At 42.2% G+C, this 22,128-nt stretch overlaps 1 protein-coding gene across 1 annotated transcript in view; it reads left to right on the top strand.

The window, feature by feature from the left end:
- SEC23B (SEC23 homolog B, COPII coat complex component) overlaps positions 1 to 13,881 on the top strand; it is a 30,336-nt gene extending 16,455 nt beyond the window's left edge. The window contains exons 8-20 of the mRNA XM_056567589.1: positions 1,522 to 1,680; positions 1,966 to 2,081; positions 2,194 to 2,317; positions 3,978 to 4,058; positions 5,794 to 5,883; positions 6,233 to 6,339; positions 6,432 to 6,585; positions 8,913 to 8,990; positions 9,119 to 9,280; positions 10,561 to 10,647; positions 11,532 to 11,687; positions 11,782 to 11,847; positions 13,457 to 13,881. Of these exons, the coding sequence (XP_056423564.1) occupies positions 1,522 to 1,680; positions 1,966 to 2,081; positions 2,194 to 2,317; positions 3,978 to 4,058; positions 5,794 to 5,883; positions 6,233 to 6,339; positions 6,432 to 6,585; positions 8,913 to 8,990; positions 9,119 to 9,280; positions 10,561 to 10,647; positions 11,532 to 11,687; positions 11,782 to 11,847; positions 13,457 to 13,546 (1,470 nt within the window). The 3' untranslated portion in view covers positions 13,547 to 13,881. The remainder of the gene's footprint in view (positions 1 to 1,521; positions 1,681 to 1,965; positions 2,082 to 2,193; positions 2,318 to 3,977; positions 4,059 to 5,793; positions 5,884 to 6,232; positions 6,340 to 6,431; positions 6,586 to 8,912; positions 8,991 to 9,118; positions 9,281 to 10,560; positions 10,648 to 11,531; positions 11,688 to 11,781; positions 11,848 to 13,456) is intronic.
- The last annotated feature ends 8,247 nt before the right edge of the window (positions 13,882 to 22,128 follow it).

Genomic DNA, 22,128 nt, shown 5'->3' with positions numbered 1-22,128 from the left:
CTCTCATCTTTTTTTTATCATAGGTATACCTCAACTATGAGAGACAGAATGAGAATAAAAATCCATAAAATCACATTGTCTGATTTTCAAAGAATTTATTTGCAAAATTATGGTGGAGAATAAGTATTTGGTCAATAACAAAAGTTCATCTCAATACTTTGTTATATACCCTTTGTTAGCAATGACAGAGGTCAAATATATTTTCTGTAAGTCTTCAAGGTTTTCACACACTGTTGCTGGTATTTTGGCTCATTCCTCCATGCAGATCTCCTCTAGAGCAGTGATGTTATTGGGGCTGTCGCTGGGCAACACAGACTTTCAACTCCCTCCAAATGTTTTCTATGGGGTTCAGATCTGGAGACTGGCTAGGCCACTCCAGGACCTTGAAATGCTTCTTACGAAGCCACTCCTTCGTTGCCCGGGCGTTTTGTTTGGGATTATTGTGATGCTGAAAGACGCAGCCAGCCATGTTTAATCTTCAATGCCCTTGCTGATGGAAGGAGGTTTTCATTCAAAATCTCACCATACATTAATTCTTTCCTTTACACGGATCACTCGTCCTTGTCCCTTTGCTGAAAAACAGCCCCAAAGCATGACGTTTCCACCCCATGCAGTAGGTATGGTGTTCTTTGGATGCAACTCAGCAATTTTTCTCCTCCAAACACGATGAGTTGAGTTTTTACCAAAAAGTTCTACTTTTTGGTTTCATATGACATTCTTCCAATCCTCTTCTGGATTATCCAGATGCTCTCTAGCAAACTTCAGACGGGCCCGGACAAGTACTGGCTTAAGCAGGGGGACACGTCTGGCACTGCATGATTTGAGTCCCTGGCAGCGTAGTGTGTTACTGATAGTAGCCTTTGTTACTTTTGGTCCCAGCTTTCTGCAGGTCATTCACCAGGTCCCCCGTGTTGTTCTGGGATTTTTGCTCACCGTTCTTGTGATCATTTTGACACCACGGGGTGAGATCTTGCGTGGAGTCCCAGATCGAGGGAGATTATTAGTGGTCTTGTATGTCTTCCATTTTCTAATAATTGCTCCCACAGCTGATTTCTTCACACCAAGCTGCCTGCCTATTATAGATTCAGTCTTCCCAGCCTGGTACAGGTCTACAATTTTGTTTCTGGTGTCCTTCGACAGCTCATTGGTGTTGGCCATAGTGGAGTTTGAAGTGTGCCTGTTTGGGGTTGTGGACAGGTGTCTTTTATACTGATAACAAGTTCAAACAAGAGCCATTAACACAGGTAACTAGTGTAGGTGGCCAAATTTACCAATTTATTCATTAGAAAGCAGACAATGTGATTTTATGGATTTTTTTTCTCATTATGTCTCTCATAGTTGAGGTATACCTATGATGAAAATTACAGGCATCTCATCTTTTTAAGTGGGAGAACTTGCACATTTGGTGGCTGACTAAATACATCCCCCCCCCTCCCCCGCTGTTTATATAATTTCTGTATATTATGTGTGTGACTCTTTCAGTGGGTATAACTACATTTGCACATATTTACCTCTCTTTAGGGAACGCTTCCAAACACTGGCGCTAGAATTATGTTATTTACAGGAGGGCCACCGACACAAGGACCCGGAATGGTTGTTGGAGATGAATTAAAAACACCAATTCGTTCCTGGCACGACATTGAGAAAGACAATGCCCGTCTTATGAAGAAGGCTACTAAGGCATGAACTATTTTATTTCCTGGGTGTTGGATTTCTATATGTGTGGGAAAATGTATTCATTGTTTCAAACAACAGGGTTTTCTTTCACTTACTCAGAAATACACAATGTGGGTCTTTGTATTGTAAGAAATCTCCTATACTGTCTGAATAATATTCTTGTTTAGAAAGGGCAGCTGAACTAAATAAGAATTTATGTAACCACTGCTGCTACTGTGGACCCATGAGTAAGAAAACTTGCACCAAATGGTGTATATGTGTAGTCACACGTGTATTTTCTGTACACAGCACTATGAAGGACTGGCGAACCGCACTGCAGCCAATGGGCACTGCATTGATATCTATGCTTGTGCACTAGACCAGACAGGTCTCCTGGAGATGAAATGCTGCTCTAACCTTACTGGGTATGTTGTGAAGATTTACAATAGTGTATGTAACACTGATATTGCACTGTGTGTTCACAATAGTTACAATTTTTTTTACATTTTATTTATATATGAATTAATTTTTTTTAAGGGGTCAAATTGTCATTGGTGATTCTTTCAATACGTCTCTGTTCAAGCAAACATTCCAGCGAGTGTTCAGTAAAGATTTAAATGGAGCCTTTAAAATGGCCTTCGGTGCTAACTTGGAAGTTAAGGTGAGTGATGGTTCTGTAATGATTATCCTGATTATTGTGCTTTAAACCCATGTACTGAAATTAGCTAATTACATCAGCAAGGAGCACCAGTCTATATTAGCTTGTCCTATCTACAAGACTTTCAAAACACTAGTCTGTACAAATATTCAGTTCAGTGCCAAACTACTGTTTTGGGCATCTGTGTATAAGAGGGACACAGCTAAACTAGAGAAAGTGTAAAAGAAAACATGTAAAGTTATTAAAGGGGTACTTCGCCGAAAAAATCTTATCCCCTATCCAGTGTATAGGGGATAAGATGTCTGATCGTGGGGGTCCCGTCACTGGGGACCCCCGCAATCTTCGGGCCGGCAGCAGAGCTTTAGTGTTCGTGGCGCCGCGCCCTCTTCATTCATGTCTACGGGAGGGGGCGAGACGAACACCCAAAATTGCACAAAAATGGTTTGGTCTTAAAAAATGCATAATAAATGTTAAAGGGGTACTCCGGTGGAATATTTTATTATTTTTTTTTTTTAAATCAACTGGTGCCAGAATGTTACAGATTTGTAAATTACTTCTATAAAAAAAAAAATCTTAATCCTTCCAGTACTTATTAGCTGCTGAATACTGCAGAGGAAATGGTTTTCTTTTTGGAACACAGAGTTCTCTGCTGACATCATGACCACAGTGCTCTCTGCTGACAGCTCTGTCCATTTTAGGAACTGTCCAGAACAGGAGAAAATCCCCATAGCAAACATATGCTGCTCTGGACAGTTCCTAAAATGGACAGAGATGTCAGCAAAGAGCACTGTGTTCCAAAAAGAAAAGAATTTCCTCTGTAGTATTCAGCATCTAATAAGTACTGGAAGGATTAAGACTTTTTAATAGAAGTAATTTACAAATATGTTTAACATTCTGGCACCAATTGATAAAAAAAAAAAAAAAAAAAAAAAAAAAAAAAAGGTTTCCACAGGATTACCCCTTTAAACTGTGGTGGTCTTTTGGGGAGGTTTTACTGTACTTCTCTGTACAGAGATTGTTCCACTGGTCTGTTTACATCTAGGCCTGTAACGAATGACAAGGGGGCATTCTCTGGGTCTAAAGGGAAAAAAGATTTCACCATCATTAGACAGGATGTTTTTACTGTAAAAGCATTGAGACTATGAAACTCTCTGCCACCTGATGTTGTGATGATTTATTCATTAAAAGTTCAAGACTGATCTGAATGTTTTCTTTAGAAATATAATGCAAGTTATGGGTTCTAACAAAGACAACAGTAGACACTGTCAATGCCACCAAAAAAAAGTTGGGTGCGCACTCAAGAGGTTGTGATATGGTGCTAGATTTATGGAAAAGGACCTATGTGGCTACCATATTTAGTCAGAAGTAAAGGTTTCCTATATGATGAGGCAACTGTCGTCCACCTAATAGGGTTTGTTGCTGGTTTTCGCCTTGACAGGGTATGGTTTTAGGTTGAACTATGTACATGTTTGCTAATATTCAGTGTAAGGCATCTGGAAAAAAATGGAAGCAGTAACATTTTGTAATGTATCTTGGAATGGAGTTATTCTCTTTTTGCTTTAGTTGTTCTTTAGTAAACACTTCTAAAGCAGTGGGTTGTTGGTTTTACTTTCAATAACTTTTTTTGTTTACAATTTTCAATAAAAATTTCTCTCTCTTACAGACTTCAAGAGAGCTGAAAATTTCAGGTGCTATTGGACCCTGCGTTTCATTAAATATGAAGAGTCCCAGCATTTCAGAAAATGTAAGCCACAATACAGGTTACCTCCACATTTAGTTAAAGTTTTTTTTTTTTTTTGATATTAACGTTTTATTAAAAGTACAAAGTTCAAGTAAAGTACAAAAACACCATCAATAAACAGGCATCGTAGGAAACGCGGTTGTCGATAGGGTACACACATATGATGCGTACCATCACTATATAAAGTCAGGTATTCAGTAACAAGACAGGATGTTGAATACATTAAAGTGAATAGTTAAAGACATGACAATTCAAACATCAACTAGTCAACTCAAGGTACATGGTCCGAGCTTCTATGCGATCAGGGTAGGTACAATCAACAACAATGTGGTTGGTGTAAGCAACATATGGGAAGAAGAGGAGATGAGGACAGAAAGAAGGAGGAAGAAGAGACAGGAAAGGGTTCCAAAGGGACAGAAGGGAATGGGAACGAGGAATACTACTAGGTTCGTAAGAAGGAGGTTGTTAGACTTACCCAGCGGGTCAGGAGGGCTTCAGAACAACATGGCAAAGCAATGAGGCATGGTGGCTATTTGTGAAAAATGGGCTGTTTAGGTAGAGGGAGCACCGGAAACCGGGCGTGCTGTAGGGCTTGGGGGACATATGTTTCTTAAAGTTTTTTTTTATATCAACTGGATGCAGAAAGTTAAACAGATTTGTAAATTTCTTCTATTAAAAAATCTTAATCCTTTCAATAATCAGCTGCTGAAGTTGAGTTGTTCTTTTCTGTCTGGCAACAGTGCTCTCTGCTGACATCTCTGCTTGTCTCAGGAACTGCACAGAGTAGAAGAGGTTTGCTATGGGGATTTGCTTCTACTCTGGACAGTTCCCGAGACACGTGTCATCAGAGAGCACTTAGGGCTCATTTACATGGAGTAATTCAAGAGGAATTTACTCGAGTAATTCCTCTTGAATTCTCCGCTCCAAATTAATTCACATCTCCTCTGCCCATTGACTTTAATGTTTTTTCCGCTGTCCTGTTCACACTGCGGAAATTCTGCTAGCGGAATTCCGACTCTGAATTCCGTTCCGCTTGAAGAATGAGCATGTTCATTCTTCAAGCGGAATCCGCTAGCAGAAATCAATAGAAGTCAATGGTAAAAAAAAAAATTCCGCCCGACACTTTCTCCCCCATTTCCACTCGCGAATTTCGCGCAAAAATAAAATTCTTTTTTTTTCTGCCCATAAATTTTACTCTTGATTTACTCAGTGTGAATATAGCCTTAGACAGAAAAGAACAACTTCAGCAACTCATAAGTACTGAAAGGATTAAGATTTTTTTAATAGAAGTAATTTACAAATCTGTTTAACTTTCTGGAGCCAGTTTATATAAAAAAAAAAAGTTGTTGTTTTTTTTCCTGGATAACCCCTTTAAGCAGATTCTGCCTTTGTTATCCAGGCAGACCTCTACATCTTAGGAAAGTGTTTCCCGACCAGGGTGCCTCCATGTTGCAAAACTACAACTCCCAGCATGCTGGGGGGGTTGTAGTTTTGCAACAGCTAAAAGAAACCCTTGTTAGCAAACACTGTCTTAGTGGGTGCAACATCTTCCTGAGAAATTAGAGGATCTAATTTCAACTATGCTTGTCCCGCCCGGACTTGCTTTTAAAACATTACTTTTTTTTTCTTCTTAATTTTACCTACTTTTTTTACTGATATTGCAGCAAAGTACCAACTATCTATAGTCTACTGTTCAGTGCTACAGATTATTCCATAACATTTTCTATGTTTGTTTTAGGAACTTGGAGTTGGTGGGACATGTCAGTGGAAAATATGCAGTCTGGACCCATCTACAACACTAGCCTTGTATTTTGAAGTGGTGAACCAGGTACGTTTACTTTGTTTAGTACAACAGTTTTTCCCAAAGTATTATTATAAAGGGGCACTTATCAACATTGTCACTAACATGTAGCTGTAGCGCTGTACTCTTGTTATCTGTGGCAATCCCAAAGGAAGTAAATTGGTCGGCGGCCAAGCGTGCCTGACTGGGTGATACTTTTAATCCTATGTAATAGAAACCTTTACTTTCATAAAAAGCAGGCCACAGCTATTACATCAAATTATAAATCATTTGTGGAAAGCAAATCTTTTTATGCCACAATAAGCTTCTGTGAAATCTCCCTTTACCATTTTTCTATTGTACGTATATAAAAGATTGTATTTTTTTTGTCTTTCAGCACAATGCGCCCATTCCTCAAGGAGGTCGTGGAGCTATTCAGTTTGTGACCCAATACCAGCATTCCAGCACACAAAAACGCATCCGAGTCACCACAATTGCCAGGAAGTATGTATTCACTTTCAAGTATTTGTAGCACAAACAATACCACCTGCAGTGAGACCTAGCCAACAATATCTGCGCTTTGTTTCCCCCTTTAGTTGGGCGGATGCTCAGACTCAGCTGCAGCACATTGAGGCAGCCTTTGATCAGGAAGCAGCGGCGGTGCTGATGGCACGTCTTGGAGTCTATAGGGCCGAGACAGAAGAAGGACCAGATGTTCTCCGGTGGTTAGACAGACAGCTCATCAGGCTTGTAAGTGTCTGGCAATGATGAAATGGACGGCATTAGTTGTGTAGATTCTAAAATAATCTGTTCAGCAACAGCACTGAACAGATATTGAATGGCCACTGTCATTGTCAAAAACTTTTGACATGTCCTAGCAAGGCTGGTGCAAGGATTTTTGCCACCCTAGGTGAAAGCTAATTTTGCCGCCTCTTGATCCCGCCCATTGTCTCCGCACTTTGACATGCCCCACCTTACTACTGGTGTGACACACTCTAGCAAACCTCCTTCTCATTGGGCGGATGTATGGAGGCACGTGTGATTTCAGGACCTGCCTGTGTGACCTCGGAGGTGGCTTTGTGCTCCTCCAGCAGGCTAAAGAATGCAGATTATTATGGTATGGTGGGGGGTGGCTATGGGGTTGTGATGGTGGGGCTGGCTGGGTGGGTGCTTTGGATGCTGGCTGGCTACTTTCTTGTAGCAAGCAGAGTGATGCACCCATCAAGAGGGCGCCTATAGGCAGAACTGGCCCTGGGTCCTATAGACATGTGAAAAGTTTTATTGGGCTGGGGGCCTGAGTGTCCAGGCCACCTCCGATCAGGAGAACAAGCCAGAAGAAGTCTATGCACAGCACTTTCTCTCCCAGGCCCTTGTGACATGATCAAGACAAACTTGCCATGTATGTCTATGAGAGTGTCTTCATGACATTCTGATAGATGATCGGATCGCCCATTGCGGGGATGTGATCATCCAAAATGGCAGATGGATGTCCCCTCACCTGCCTCAGTCTTCTTCTCTGGTCTGACATTGAGCAGACCAGAGAAGACTATCGCTGAAAATACTGATCAGTGCTATGCCTATGCATACCACTGAACAGTATTAGCAATAAAATCATTGCTATCAATAGTCCCCTATGGGGACACACAGACAAAAAAAAGTGAAAAATCCCCTCCCCCAATAAAAAGGTAAATCTCCTCTTTTTTCCAATTTTACCCCCTTAAATCTAAAAAAAAAAAAAAAAATAAACCGCGTAAAAAAATAAGTAAAAGTCCAAAATTGCTGTATTTTGGTCCTATCACATAAAAAAAAAAATAAAAGGATCAAATAGTCACATATATGCCAAAGTGGTATTAAAAAAAAAAAAAACTACAGATAATGGCACAAAAATGAGCCCTAATATAGCCCGGAAGAATGAGTTGGTGGTCAAAATAGGGCAATTTTAAATATAATATAAAATCATGTAAACTGGGGTATCATTTTAATTGTATTGACCCACAGAATAAAAAAAAACACATGTAATTTTTACCGCAAAGTGTACAGCGTAAAAACGAAACCCTCCAAAATTTGATACATTTCAGTTTTCTTTTTAATTTCCTCACACAAATAATTTTTTGGATTTACCGTACATTTTATGGTTAAATGAGTGATGTCGTTACAAAGTACAATTGGTCACACAAAAAAAAAGCCCTCACATGGGTCTGTGGATGGAAATATAAAAGAGTTATGATTTTTAGAAAGCGAGGAGGAAAGAACAAAAGCGCAAAAATAAAATTGGCTGCATCATTAAAAGGGTACTTTTAGTTTACTTTACTTTAAGTTTTCCACCGGAGTACCCCTTTAAGACCAAAATGGGCTGTGTCCTTAATGGGTTTAAAGGGGTTATCCAGAATAGAAAAACTGAGCTATTTTCTTCTGAAAACAGCACCACGCCTGTCCTATGGTTGGTAATATGTGGTATTGCAACTTGGCTCCATTTCCTTCAGTAGCTGCGATACCACACACAACCTGAGGATAGGAGTGGTGCTCTTTTTCTTCTAATCCTAGATAACCCCCTTCAAGACACTGTTATTTTGTTCCTTGAAGCCTAATTTGAATGCAAAAGTTTAGGTCTATAACCACATCAAATGATAGCATAGATTTAAGACCTTGGAATAGTTTGCCCAACCTTGATAGCTGTTTTAAGCCAAATTACTGCAAATCACAGAATGTCCCTGACAACAGCCATTGCCTGCCAGTCCTGTACAACATTTACTAGACAGTACAGTATAGAGCAGTGTTTCCCAACCAGGGTGGCTCCAGCTGTTGCAAAACTACAACTCCCAGCATTCCCGGACAGCCTTCCGCTGTCCGGGCATGCTGGAAGTTGTAGTTTTGCAACAGCTGGAGCCACCCTGGTTGGGAAACACTGGTATAGAGCGATGATTCTCTCTCCATCCACATCAGCGATTGCACTTTGCATCTAAACCTTTGACACAAACACAGAAAGATGAAATCTTTGTGATTTGTTCTCACATTTCATGGCTGTGGGAGAGTATGTTGTCTTTGTTTCCTCAACAAAAGGAATTTTTGTATTACAGTGCCAGAAGTTTGGACAGTACAACAAGGATGATCCCACCTCCTTCAGACTGTCCGACACGTTTTCCCTTTACCCTCAGGTAATCCTCATTTAAATTCTCAATAGAAAAGGCTATTTTCCTTGCGCTTCAACCTTATGTGCAAATGTCAGAATCTTTAGTTTGATGTTGAAATGGTAAATGTTAAATATTTCCCTATTACACTACAGTTCATGTTCCACTTGAGAAGATCCCCTTTCCTGCAAGTGTTCAATAACAGTCCAGATGAGTCGTCCTACTATCGGCATCACTTTGCCAGACAAGACCTGACCCAGTCTCTCATCATGATCCAGCCCATTCTCTACTCTTACTCTTTCTATGGTCCTCCAGAGGTATGGGAATGTCATTTACATGGATTTTTATATCCAGAAATCTTATGAATATATATATATATATATATATATATATATATATATATATATATATATATATATATATATATATATATATATATATATATATATAATATAATATAATATAATCACACACACACACACACGTTTGGACACACCTTCTCATTCAGAGTTTTCTTTATTTTCATGGCTATGAAAATTGTAGATTCACATTGAAGGCATCAAAACTATGAATTAACACATGTGGAATTATATACATAACAAAAAAGTGTGAAACAACTGAAAACATGTCATATTCTAGGTTCTAGCCACCTTTTGCTTTGATTATTGCTTTGCACACTCATTCTCTTGATGAGCTTCAAGATGTAGTCACCTGAAATGGTCTTCCAACAGTCTTGAAGGAGTTCCCAGAGATGCTTAGCACTTGTTGGCCCTTTTTGCCTTCACTCTGCGGTCCAGCTCACCCCAAACCATCTCGATTGGGTTCAGGTCCGGTGACTGTGGAGGCCAGGTCATCTGGCGCAGCACCCCATCCCTCTCCTTCTTGGTCAAATAGCCCTTACACAGCCTGGAGGTGTTTGGGGTCATTGTCCTGTTGAAAAATAAATGATGGTCCAACTAAACGCAAACCGGATGGAATAGCATGCCGCTGCGAGATGCTGTGGTAGCCATGCTGGGTCAGTATGCCTTCAATTTTGAATAAATCCCCAACAGTGTCACCAGCAAAGCACCCCCACACTATCACACCTCCTCCTCCACACCAGCACACCTGTAAAGTGAAGACCATTTCAGGTGACTACCTCTTGAATCCAAGAGTGTGCAAAGCAGTAATCAAAGCAAAAGGTGGCTACTTTGAAGAACCTAGAATATGACATATTTTCACACTTTTTTGTTATATATATATATATATATAATTCCACATGTTAATTCATAGTTTTGAATCTACAATTTTCATAGTCATGAAAATAAGGAAAACTCTGAATGAGAAGGTGTGTCCAAACTTTTGGTCTGTACTGTATATAGATAGATATATAATATGTATACACATATATTAATATATATGTGTGTGTGTGTGTGTATATATATATATATATATATATATATATATATATATATATATATATATATATATATATATATATATATATATATATATATATATTAGTGTGTGTGTGTATGTATGTGTATATATATATATATATATATATATATATATTTTAATTTCACAATTCTTATTTTCTTTTTTCTTGTTTTAACAGCCTGTATTATTGGACAGCAGTAGCATTTTAGCTGACAGAATTCTGCTCATGGACACATTCTTCCAGATTGTCATCTACCTTGGAGAAGTAAGTTTTTAGTAAAAAATAGATGAAAATAGAAGTTAAAAAAAAAAAAAAAAAAAAAAAAAAAAAAAGTTGCCATTAGCAACCAATGAAAGTCTTCTATTCATAGTTCATTTGTAAAATGAGAACACAAACTAGATGAGCCGTTGCCCAGTGCATTGCATCCACTATTTTTAATAAATCTCCCCCAGTGTTAGCCTGGTCACACATAGGCATAATATATGCACGTTCTATTGCGGTCTGTACGTCAAACTAAACAGCATCATTCATTGGGTTGGGATTTGCAGTAGTATGGGGTATACCTGTAGTGTATACAATTCACCTTAGGAGACTCAAATATTAAGAGGTGAACTTAGGGACCCTTATTACTTTAAAGAAGAAAATGTTTAGTTTTTTCTAAAAACAATGCTACATCTGTATTCCTGTATTGCAGCTTAGCCTTGTTCATCTCATATTTATTTTTTTAAACATTTGTAGTATTGTTTTGAAGGAATTGTCACTGGTTTTATACTGTGGGAAACACGGGCAGCATGAGCTACTGAATGGATCACTGAGCGCATTGTTCTAGGATTCACTCTGGACCGCTGTGCTGTTTCAGAGTGATTATAGGGTATGATCTATCAATCGGGGCTGGAGGAGCACCCCAAAGACTGAGCCCCATTTCAGGTCTAGAGACAGTGACACAGAAGTATAGTTTAACTCCTAGACAACACAGGGCGTTGTTGTACACCCTGGTCGCCTGGTCATAAATGCATCAGGGCAAACATGTCTGAGTGTTTACGGCTTATGAAGCGAGTGCAGGAGCTGCGCTCACCTTGTAGTGAGTGAGTGAAGGCTGCTATCAGTTTTTGTTTGTTTATATAATTATGTATGTATTTTTGTTACAGACTATTGCACAGTGGAGAAAAGCAGGTTACCAGGACATGCCAGAGTATGAGAACTTCAAGCATCTTCTCCAGGCACCACTAGATGATGCCCAGGAAATCTTACAAAGCAGGTTCCCAATGCCACGCTACATCAATACAGAACACGGAGGCAGCCAAGTAATTCATTTTTATTGTTGAGGCAAATCATGTTTGAATGAACATATAAGTGCTGGCATTTACTAATTATTTTTATTTTTCTCTTTATTTATAGGCTAGATTTTTGCTCTCCAAAGTCAATCCCTCACAGACGCACAACAATATCTACAGCTATGGACAAGTAAGTAATACAAAATCTAAGACGGTGCAGTAGTAATAGTATGTAACCCAGCCATTAGCCAGATTACTGCAGTCTTAGACACCTAGGAGGATAGAGCATAAGAGTCTGATCACGGCAGGGGGTCACAACTGATGGGACCCCCCCCCCATGATCTCCCGTACAAGGATCTGGCATTGCTGCAGCTGATGAGCGTGTAGTAGACCTTACTGAGGTCGAAGACAGGCCCCCTCCATACAGCTCTATTGGATAGGCGGGGATGTGCGAACACTGCATCTCCGCCTCTCCCATAAAGATACATGGAGGGGGGTGTGTCAGTTGCGGCGTCATGCTGCGGCCGACATGCCTCCTGCAGGGGGAGAGCCGTGGCAAGGCCGAGGCCCCGTACAGGTGATCACGGGGGTTCCAACGTTCGGACCCCCCGCGATCAGACACTTATCCCCTATCCTGTGGATAGGGGATAAGTGTCTAGGGCTGCAGATCTCCTTTAAGTGTTTGTCACTTAAATTCTGTATTTATTTAATATGTTTTAGGGGCCTTAGTTTATATATGTTTGATGTAAAGTTCCAAATTCCCTCAATAGCCAAAGAGTTAAATGATACAATTCTGGCTGCCTGCCGTCACGACTACTAGAAATGAGCAAACTTTCAGTAAATTCGATTCGTCACGAACTTCTCGGCTCGGCAGTTGATGACTTTTCCTGCGTAAATTAGTTCAGCCTTCAGGTGCTCCGGTGGGCTGGAAAAGGTGGATACATTCCTAGGAAAGAGTCTCCTAGGACTGTATCCACCTTTTCCAGCCCACCGGAGCACCGGAAAGCTGAACTAATATTTATGCAGGAAAAGTCATCAACTGCCGAGCCGAGAAGTTCGTGACGAATCGAATTTACTGTAAGTTCGCTCATCTCTAACGACTACCAAAAGTCACATGTAATAAATTCTTAAGCTCCTTTCTTAGAATAGACATGGACCACTACTGATTATCAAAATAAAGCAGCATTTTAGCCCATTTTTACACATTTGACAATTTGTACACATGAATGACATTGAGCTGCAGTACACACACAGTCGTACATTTGTACATACAGCACCGGTGTAAACATTGAAGAGGTTGGAGAGCTGAGGCCCATTCACCCTGGGGTCAGACCCTCCTTCATTAATGGCCTATCAAAGTTTGTTTTGGCAATTTGCAAAAAATAACTTATTCCCTATCCACAGGATAGTGGATAAGTAGATGACCGCTGGGGGTCCGACCCCTGGGGCCCCATGGGATCACGGGGACAGGACCCCGGCGCTTTAAGTGAGGAGCACGTGTCGTCTACCTGTAGACAGCACACACTCCATTCATTGCTATGGAAGCGCCGATGATGCCCGAGAGCTGTACTCTGGTCTTTTTGGTGCTCCCATAGGAGCCTCACTGAATGCTGGGTCCCATCCTAATGATCGCAGGGGGCCCCAGCAGTTGGACCCCTTGCGATCAGCCACTTATCTCCTATCCACAGGAAAGGGGATAAGTTATTTTGTGCTGGGGATCTCCTTTAACTGTAGTCATTGTGGATGTAATGTTCTCCTTATTTACATGCAATAACCATACCGTTTGTATTTCCCCATAGGATGGTGGATCCCCAATTCTGACAGATGATGTCAGCTTACAAGTTTTTATGGATCATTTGAAAAAGCTGGCTGTTTCTACTGCATCATAGTCGGAAAAAAAAAAGTGGACATAAATATTTCAGATACAGGCAATGGAAGATAATGCCATTTTTAGACAAAACACATTCCCCCATGTAGTCGAAGGAACTAATCAAAGTTTTACCAGAAGCTCAATAAGATGTGAAGTTAACTTTTTTGAATGTAGTCATATCTTAAGTTTAATTTATTGTTTTTGTTTTACAAATAGAATTTTTGTCCCATTTGTTAACACTTATTGTATATATTCAGGATGCCTTGTTAATTCTCTAACATCTTCACCTTTTCTTTATTCAGTATATAGAAATCCATAGTAAAAAAGAGAACAAAAAAAGTCAAAATGTTTTTTTTTCTTTCTTTGCATTTGATACATTTTTTAAATAACAAAAAGACAAAATAGCACTTGAAAGAGGAGTTTTCCTTCTGGGTTCATTGTGATAACCGGAATCATATTATAAAACAGTGCTTTATGCCGTTTGGTTACAGTAGTCAGGAACAATAACATTTTCCCCTGTATTATCTCCCTTTTTTATGTTATAAAAATGTTTTTTCCTTCTAAGCTCAAGTGTCGGAGGTGGTGCTGAGCTGCTGCATGCATACACACCTCCCTCCCCTGCATGATTGATACACAGGGTTTTGCCTTCAACCACTGAGCCATGTACATCAATCATACAGGGAGGTATGCATGCTGCCACTCAGTACTGCATTTGAGTCTTGAGCTTGGAAAGAAAACATGATTTTGTAACTTTGAAAAAAGCCATCAGCTAACACAGGTATCGTTAGTTTTATCTCCCTATCAGTTATCTGCCTGTGTCTTTTTAGCTCTGAGCATGGTATATAACAGAGCAATTCCCTTTACAGCTAGCCATACACATTTAAGTTCACTGATCTAATGTGTATGGGGCCTCTTGACTCAGTTGTCCAGTGCACTTTACCAGTATTATCTCATACATAGTAGAAAGGAGCAGGTTATGTAATGTCCTGTGTATTGTCCAGATAAGTAACAGGAAGGAAGGACCTGTGTGTGTGTGTGTGTGTGTGTGTGTGTGTGTGTGTGTGTGTGTACTACTGGGCTGTTGAAAGGGTAAGAGCAGTGTTTGCCCACATTTTTCAACTGGGGGAACACCTTTTTCGCAGGGCACACCTACCAAATAATTTTAGTTGAAAGACAAAAAAATGGCTACAAAGAAACTGCTGTGTAGATTATAGTGCTGCTATATCCAGTGACTCACAGATGATCTCTTTTCAAATTGGAGTCATTCACTTTCTCTTTTCTTCTCCATCTGGCCCAGACCACAATGACTATTTCTTCCAGTTGCACCTCTTCAACACCAATATATTTGGGTCTGCACTTTTCCAGCATCATCCTCCCCGACACACCATGCCTTAAGCCTCCCCATAACTGCATGCCAAGTACCTGTGAGCAGTCAGCACATGGAGGGTCCAGCTGCACTGAGATTCCAATGTTGTGGGCAGTATTTGCCGCAGTGAGGTGGACGCTTCTGCCCTCTCTGTCAACTCTTGTCTGGTGGAAGCTTTTGGGGTGTGACGCTGACTATTCCCTTCAGTTGAAAATCACTTGGTTAATGTAACAAAATCATGCAGGTTAAGTGTCAGATCGCATGGGGTCCAACTGCTGGAACCCCTCCACAATCTCCCGTCTGGCGCCCCAGGTCTGCATTAATGATGTGTGTTGACCACAGCACAAAACTCTGGTTAACACACCCCTTCCATGCATCTCTATGGGAGAGCCGGAGATACACGAACATTGTATCTCTGGCTCTCCCATAGAGATACGTGGAGGGGGTGTGTCAGTCACAGCTTCATGTCATGGTCGACACACACCATTAATGCAGAGAGCTGGGGCACCAGACAGGAGATCGGGTGGAGTCCGACCGCTGGAATAGGTCATAACTCCAGTGTTCCAAAAAGAAAAGAATTTCCTCTGTAGTATTCAGTAGCTGATAAGTACTGAAATGATTAAGATTTTTTAATAGAAGTAATTTACAAATCTTGTTTTACTTTCTGGCACCAGTTGATTTAAAAAAAGAAAAAAAAAAAAGTGTTCCACCGGGAGTACCCCTTTAATACACACTAAGGTACACTACACAGATACACTGCGATGTGCGAGTCACCGTGCGGTGTCCCTGAGCTAAATCGAGAGCAGCTGCGATGTGCGAGTATATCACAGTGTGTCTGCTCATAGTGGCGGATTGCCGCTCTGAGCAGGCAGATCTGGAGGCACACTGTAGGGTCCATCGTCGGTCCATCAGTGTGAAGGAGCCCTAAACTAGTTGGATTTTACAAAATACTTAACTGCTTAAAACATAAAAACTGCAATTGCGGATTTTACAAATTTAAAGCGTAACCATCAGATCCAACACATTTTTTTTATTATATCACTCAGTACCTAATCCTGACCATGTACATCTAATTTTTATGTGTCTAGCACCTTTATTTATTTTTTCGTTACACTTTTAATTTAGCTCACTAGTCTGAATTCCTCTCAAAGGGAGGGGGCGTGGCCTCACTGTGCAGGTCTCCGCCCCCTCGCTCAGTATGCTGTCTGCTCACATCTCCCCTAGCATTATCAAAACTACAACTCCCAGCATGTCCTCACTGACAGTAGCGGGACACAAGCTGACAGGGGAAGGATTTTTCCTCCAGCTCTGGACCCCGCGTTCACAGCTGTCAATCAAGGAAGTGTGTCCATGACATAGGTGATGACGCATGGACACAGCAGGACTAGCATGTGTCCATGTAGGCAGGGGGGGCAGTTGTTTGACTGGATTTGACTGGATAGTATGAAATGCTGAAAATTTTCTGATGAAAGCAATTGCAAAACCTATTGGTTTACATGCTTTATAACATATCAAAAGTTTTTGTATCTGACAGTGCCATTTAAATCTGCAGTGGATATAATGGATGCCATTATAGCCTGTTGGTGATGGCAATGTTAGGTATCTGTGAAATGATCCATTAACCATTGTCTATAATGGCATCTGTTTAAAATATTTTTTTAATGAGATACTATAGGGTAGAATAATAGTTTGGTCTACTATCCAATCCTATCCTATATTCATGGAACTTTTGTGGGATACTGATGGCTCGGCAGTTAATGACTTTTCCTGCATAAATTAGTTCAGCTTTCAGGTGCTCCCGTGGGCTGGAAAAGGTGGATACAGTCCTAGGAGACTCTTTCCTAGGAATGTATCCACCTTTTCCAGCCCACTGGAGCACCTGAAGGTTGAACTCATTTACACAGGATAAGTCATCAACTGCCAAGCCGAGAAGTTCGTGACGAATCAAATTTACTGTAAGTTCACTCATCTCTAATCACTTGTGACAGGTTTAGATAGAGTGCCTGAGAAGTTCAGGTCGGACACATTGGAGCAGATTTACTATTACTGTCTATGGCTCTGTCCACACTAAGAAATTTCTGAGTGGAAGTCCAGGTGGAAAATTCTACTGCATGAACATTGGTGTGAACGGGTTTTCTGTTGACCCATTCACAATGAAATTTCAAGATTATGGACCCAGGGGAAGAATAAAAATTCTCTTGGCTGAAATCTGCATGGACTGCATCTCTTACAATGGTAACAGTGCAGGTCTGCACAGTCCTAGCGCCAATAGATTTCGGCGGCAGCTGCTGTACCTGGAATATCTCCAGACATAGTCTAAGGGAATATTTTCACGTATATAATCTACTGTGGATTTTGGGCAGGGGATTATGTACAAGTTGGTGTACCCTAAGGATATATACACACAGAAAATCCACCCTTATTTTGGACAGGGAATCTGCAACAATTCCTGCATCCAAATTTGCACAGGTTTGCACAAAAAGCAATCTTGTATTGACTATAATAGGAAATTTCACACCTAACCAAAAATAAAAAATTCATGGGGTTTTTAAAAGCTGTTCCATAATTTTTCCCATCCCAAAAATACTGTGACATTATGACAATGATAAATGCAAAAATCTATTTGCGCACAAGAATCCACCCTCCCTCCAAGTGCAAATATGTGGATGCAAACACAAACTACAAATAAGTAGCACAAAAACAATCATAAATAAGGCACACTGTCATCCAAGCTGAAAAACACTCAATACAAGCCTAAACAACTGCGCAAAAACCATGATAAAGTGCCTGGATTGTGTTCCATTGTTGTCATTGGAAAATCATCTGTTAGTGCACAAAGGGAAAAAGGGCCGTACTTTCAATGCCTGTTAAAGAAATATCACATTCAAAGTACAAAAATCTGCAGTAAATGTAAAAAAATCGGTCATAACATGTAAAAAAAACAAAAAAACTTTCAGACAATTTAACAGCTGAAAATAACGGCTACAAATGATGTGCGACATCACCTCAGTCCTTCATTTATGGTCTGGTCAACAATTGCAATGAAAAACCTGAACATGTAAACACAGCCTTGTGTGATGCATTTAAAGGAGTACTCCAGGATATCAAAACGTATCCCCTATCCTAAGGATTGGGGATAAGTTTCAGATCCCATACAGGCCCCAACTCTTCGTCCAAGTGGTGCGTGTCGACCACCGCTCGAAGCGACAGCCAACACGTCCCCTTAATTCAGCTGGAGATTGCAGAATGCAGGGCTCTGGCTCTCCCATAAATCTGCATTGAGGGGGGTGTCAGCTGCCGCTTTGTGTTTTAGTCGAACATGCCCCATTCAGAAGGAGAGTGGGGGCCCATACGGGAGATCTTGGGGAGTCCCAGCGGTCAGACCCCTTGCCATCTAACACTTATCCTTAGTATAGGGAATACGTTTTTTTTTTTATTTTATACCTGAGATCCCCTTTAAAGGGGTACTCCGCTGCTCAGCGATTGGGATTGGAACAAACTTCTGAATGTTGGAGCCGGTGTGAGGTGGTTTTTTGCGCCCCCGTAGATCCATGCGTCCGCACCTCCCCCAGCTCTCCGAAGATTTCCGAAGCTAGAGCTGGGGGAGGGCAGAGCAAGGGGAGAGAGAAGTACACGCCCCCTCTCTCATCTCCCCTCCCTCAGCTCGGCTGGACGCAGATCTCCACGGGGAGAAGTACACGCCCCCTCTCTTATCTCCGAGAACTGAGGACGTAGATCTCCACAGTATGTCCCCCCTTTAGCCCATACAGTATGTCCCCCTTTAGCCCGAGCAGTATGTCCCCATTTAGCCCGTGCAGTATGTCCCCCTTTAGCCCGTGCAGTATGTCCCCCTTTACACATAGAGCTCATTGGGAGCAGTGGGAGCACTGCTCTACGTCCTCATGGAGGGAAGATGAGGGAGGGGACCTGCCGTGGAGATCTATGTCCTCAGGGAGGGGGCGTGCCGTAGAGATCTGCGTCCAGCCGAGATCAGGGAGGGGAGATGAGGGAGGGGGCGTGAACCTCCTCCCTCCCCTTGCTCTGCCCTCCCCCAGCTCTAGCTTCGGAAATCTTCGGAGAGCTGGGGGAGGAGCGGACGCATGGATCTACGGGGGGGCGCAAAAAACCACCTCACACCGGGAGCTTGTGACGTAATAGCCCCTCATGATGTCACGCCCCGCCCCCTCAATGCAAGTCTATGACAGGGGGCGTGATGGGATGATTCAAACTTTTATTAGGTATGGGGCTTATTCACATTTATAAATTATAATTTTTTTTTTAGTCACCTATAGGAGACTATTACATGCAATCTTTAGAATGCAAATGTTGAACAATGCTGTGCCATTTTACAGCAATGATCAGTTTTATCAGCACTCTACATTATTACACTACAGTGGTCCCTCAACATACGATGGTAATTCGTTCCAAACGACCCATCGTTTGTCGAATCCATCGTATGTTGAGGGATCCGTGCAATGTAAAGTATAGGAAGCTGTACTTACCTGTCCCCGCCGCTCCGCACCAGGTCCTCACCGCTCCTGCTGCTGTTCCAGGGGCTCCCGATGCTGTCCCGCTGCTCCGGGGTCTTCTTCGCGATCCTCCGCTGTCTTGCGCATCTTCTGCATGGTCCGGGCCTCGCTTTCTGGTGACGTTATTACGCTGCTGCGCCGGTGCGGCGTGCATAGTGACGTAATAACAACGCCGGAAAGCAAGGCCCGGACCCTGGAGAAGATGCGCAAGACACCGGAGGATCGCGAAGTGGACCCGGAGCAGTGGGGATAGGTGAGTGAACCTGCTGGGGCACATTACACTGCTATCCGACAGCAGCATAAGCATTTTGCGCTGTCGGATAGCAGTTAATGCGATGGCCCCGACATATAAAAGCATCGTATGTCGATGCTGACATCGACATGCGATGGCTTCTGAGAGGCCATCGTATGTCGATTTTATCATATGTCAGGGCCATCGTAGGTCGGGGGGTTACTGTATTGGAGTGCTGATCAGATGGCAGGTAAGAGCCCTCCTACCGTCTTCCCAGCTGATCGGGACTCCGCAATTTTGTTGCGGAGGTCCCGATGAGCCAATTGAGCTAGTCAGGATGAGTTTTTTTTCTATTTTAAAGGGGTACTCTGGTGGAAAACTAATTTATTTATTTTATCAACTGATGCCAGAAAGTTAAACAGATTTGTGAATTACTTCTATTAAAAAAATCTTAATCCTTCCAGTACTTATCAGCTGCTGTATACTACAAAGGAAGTTCTTTTCTTTATGGATTTCTTTTATGTCACAACCACAGTGCTCTCTGCTGACATCTCTGTCCATGTCAGGAACTGTCCAGAGCAGGAGAAAATCCCCATAGCAAACATATGTTGCTCTGGACAATTCCTAAAATGGACAGAGGTGTCAGCAGAGAGCACTGTGGTCGTGAAAGAAAAGAAATCCAAAAAGAAAATAATTTCCTCTGTAGTATAAAGCAGCTAATAAGTACTGGAAGGATTAAGATTTTTTTTTTAATAGAAGTAATTTACAAATCTGTTTAACTTTCTGGCACCAGTTGATAAAAAAAAAAAAAAAAGGTTTTCCACCGGAGTACCCCTTTAATGCCATCCCGATCAGCGATGTCAGGCATTAGCCGTGGGTCCCGGCTGGTGTGAAGCGCACTTAGCTTCTGAGCGCACTTTACATAACTGGAGCAAGATTTTGGCATCCAATGTCCTTAAAGGACAACTGTAAGACTTTTATATATTGCTGTGCCTGGGCTGCAAAAATAAACTTTAACATACCTTCCTACGTGCCCCCGTCGGTCCGGTACCTGCCTCACGGTCCAGCAGTGCGAACCTCATTCAGCTTCCTGGGGATGGAGACGTCACAGAGCCATCGGCGTATCACAGGCCGCAGTGATGTCCCACCCCGGCCTCTGATAGGCTGAGTGCACTGTCATGTAAGAAGCCGTCCAGAGCTCCGCCTATCACCGGCCGGGACTTCGCTGCGGCCTGTGATACGCTGACGGCTCTGTGACGTCTCCAGGAAGTTGAATGAGGTTCGCACTGCTGGACCGTGAGGCCGGTCCGACGGGGGCACGTAGGAAGGTATGTTAAAGTTTATTTTATTTTTGCAGCCCGGGCTCAGATATATATATATATATAAAAGTCTTGCACTACAGTTGTCCTTTAAGGTTTTGCCCATAGCAACCAATCAGAGCTCAGCTCAAATTTTTTCTAAACTGCTGAGCTCTGACTGGTTGCTATGGGCAACAATGATCCTTTTGATCAATCTGTCTAGTAGTATGGCATTCCCCATAGGTGAGGCTTTTTGTAGGAAAACAAATGGAACAGGACAATACTGCAGAGTCAAGTACAGCAGCACAGGATTTACACCCAGACTCTATATAACAGGACAATACTGTAGAGTCAAGTACAGCAGCACAGGATTTACACCCAGACTCTATAGCAACAGGACAATACTGAAGAGTCAAGTACAGCAGCACAGGATTTACACCCAGACTCTATATAACAGGACAATACTGCAGAGTCAAGTATAGCAGCACAGGATTTACACCCAGACTCTATAGCAACAGGACAATACTGCAGAGTCAAGTATAGCAGCACAGGATTTACACACAGGCTCTATATAACAGGACAATACTGCAGAGTCAAGTATAGCAGCACAGGATTTACACCCAGACTCTATAGCAACAGGACAATACTGTACAGCAGCACAGGATTTACACCCAGACTCTATAGCAACAGGACAATACTGAAGAGTCATGTACAGCCGCACAGGATTTACACCCAGGCTCTATACAGGGATGTGGAATTTCTATCGCCCGACGCCCCGGACTAGCAGTTTTGGGCGCCGGGCAGGTGAATTTGTCCGGCCCTTAGCCCGGCTTCGGGCAAGCAGGACCGGACCTGACAAGCGCGGTGGCAATCTGCAGTCTGTATGGAGCGGCTCCCGACTCCTGCTCGCTCCATACTCTGCAGCCTGTGTCCTCGGAAGCAGAGCAGGGGAGATGAGAAGCTGTGTATTTGTCTTCTCTCCCCTGCTCTGCAGACGTGCGGGGGGAGATGAGGGGGCGTGGCTTCTTGATCTGCAGACGTGCGGGGGGAGATGAGGGGGCATGGCTTCTTGATCTGCAGACGTGCGGGGGGAGATGAGGGGACGTGGCTTCTTGATCTGCAGACGTGCGGGGGGAGATGAGGGGGCGTGGCTTCTTGCTCCCCGTGCAGACCTGC

The sequence above is a fragment of the Hyla sarda genome, chromosome 3 (genome assembly GCF_029499605.1).
Source record: "Hyla sarda isolate aHylSar1 chromosome 3, aHylSar1.hap1, whole genome shotgun sequence".
In the NCBI taxonomy this organism is placed as follows: domain Eukaryota; kingdom Metazoa; phylum Chordata; class Amphibia; order Anura; family Hylidae; genus Hyla; species Hyla sarda.
This window is presented reverse-complemented; position numbering and strand designations above follow the sequence as displayed.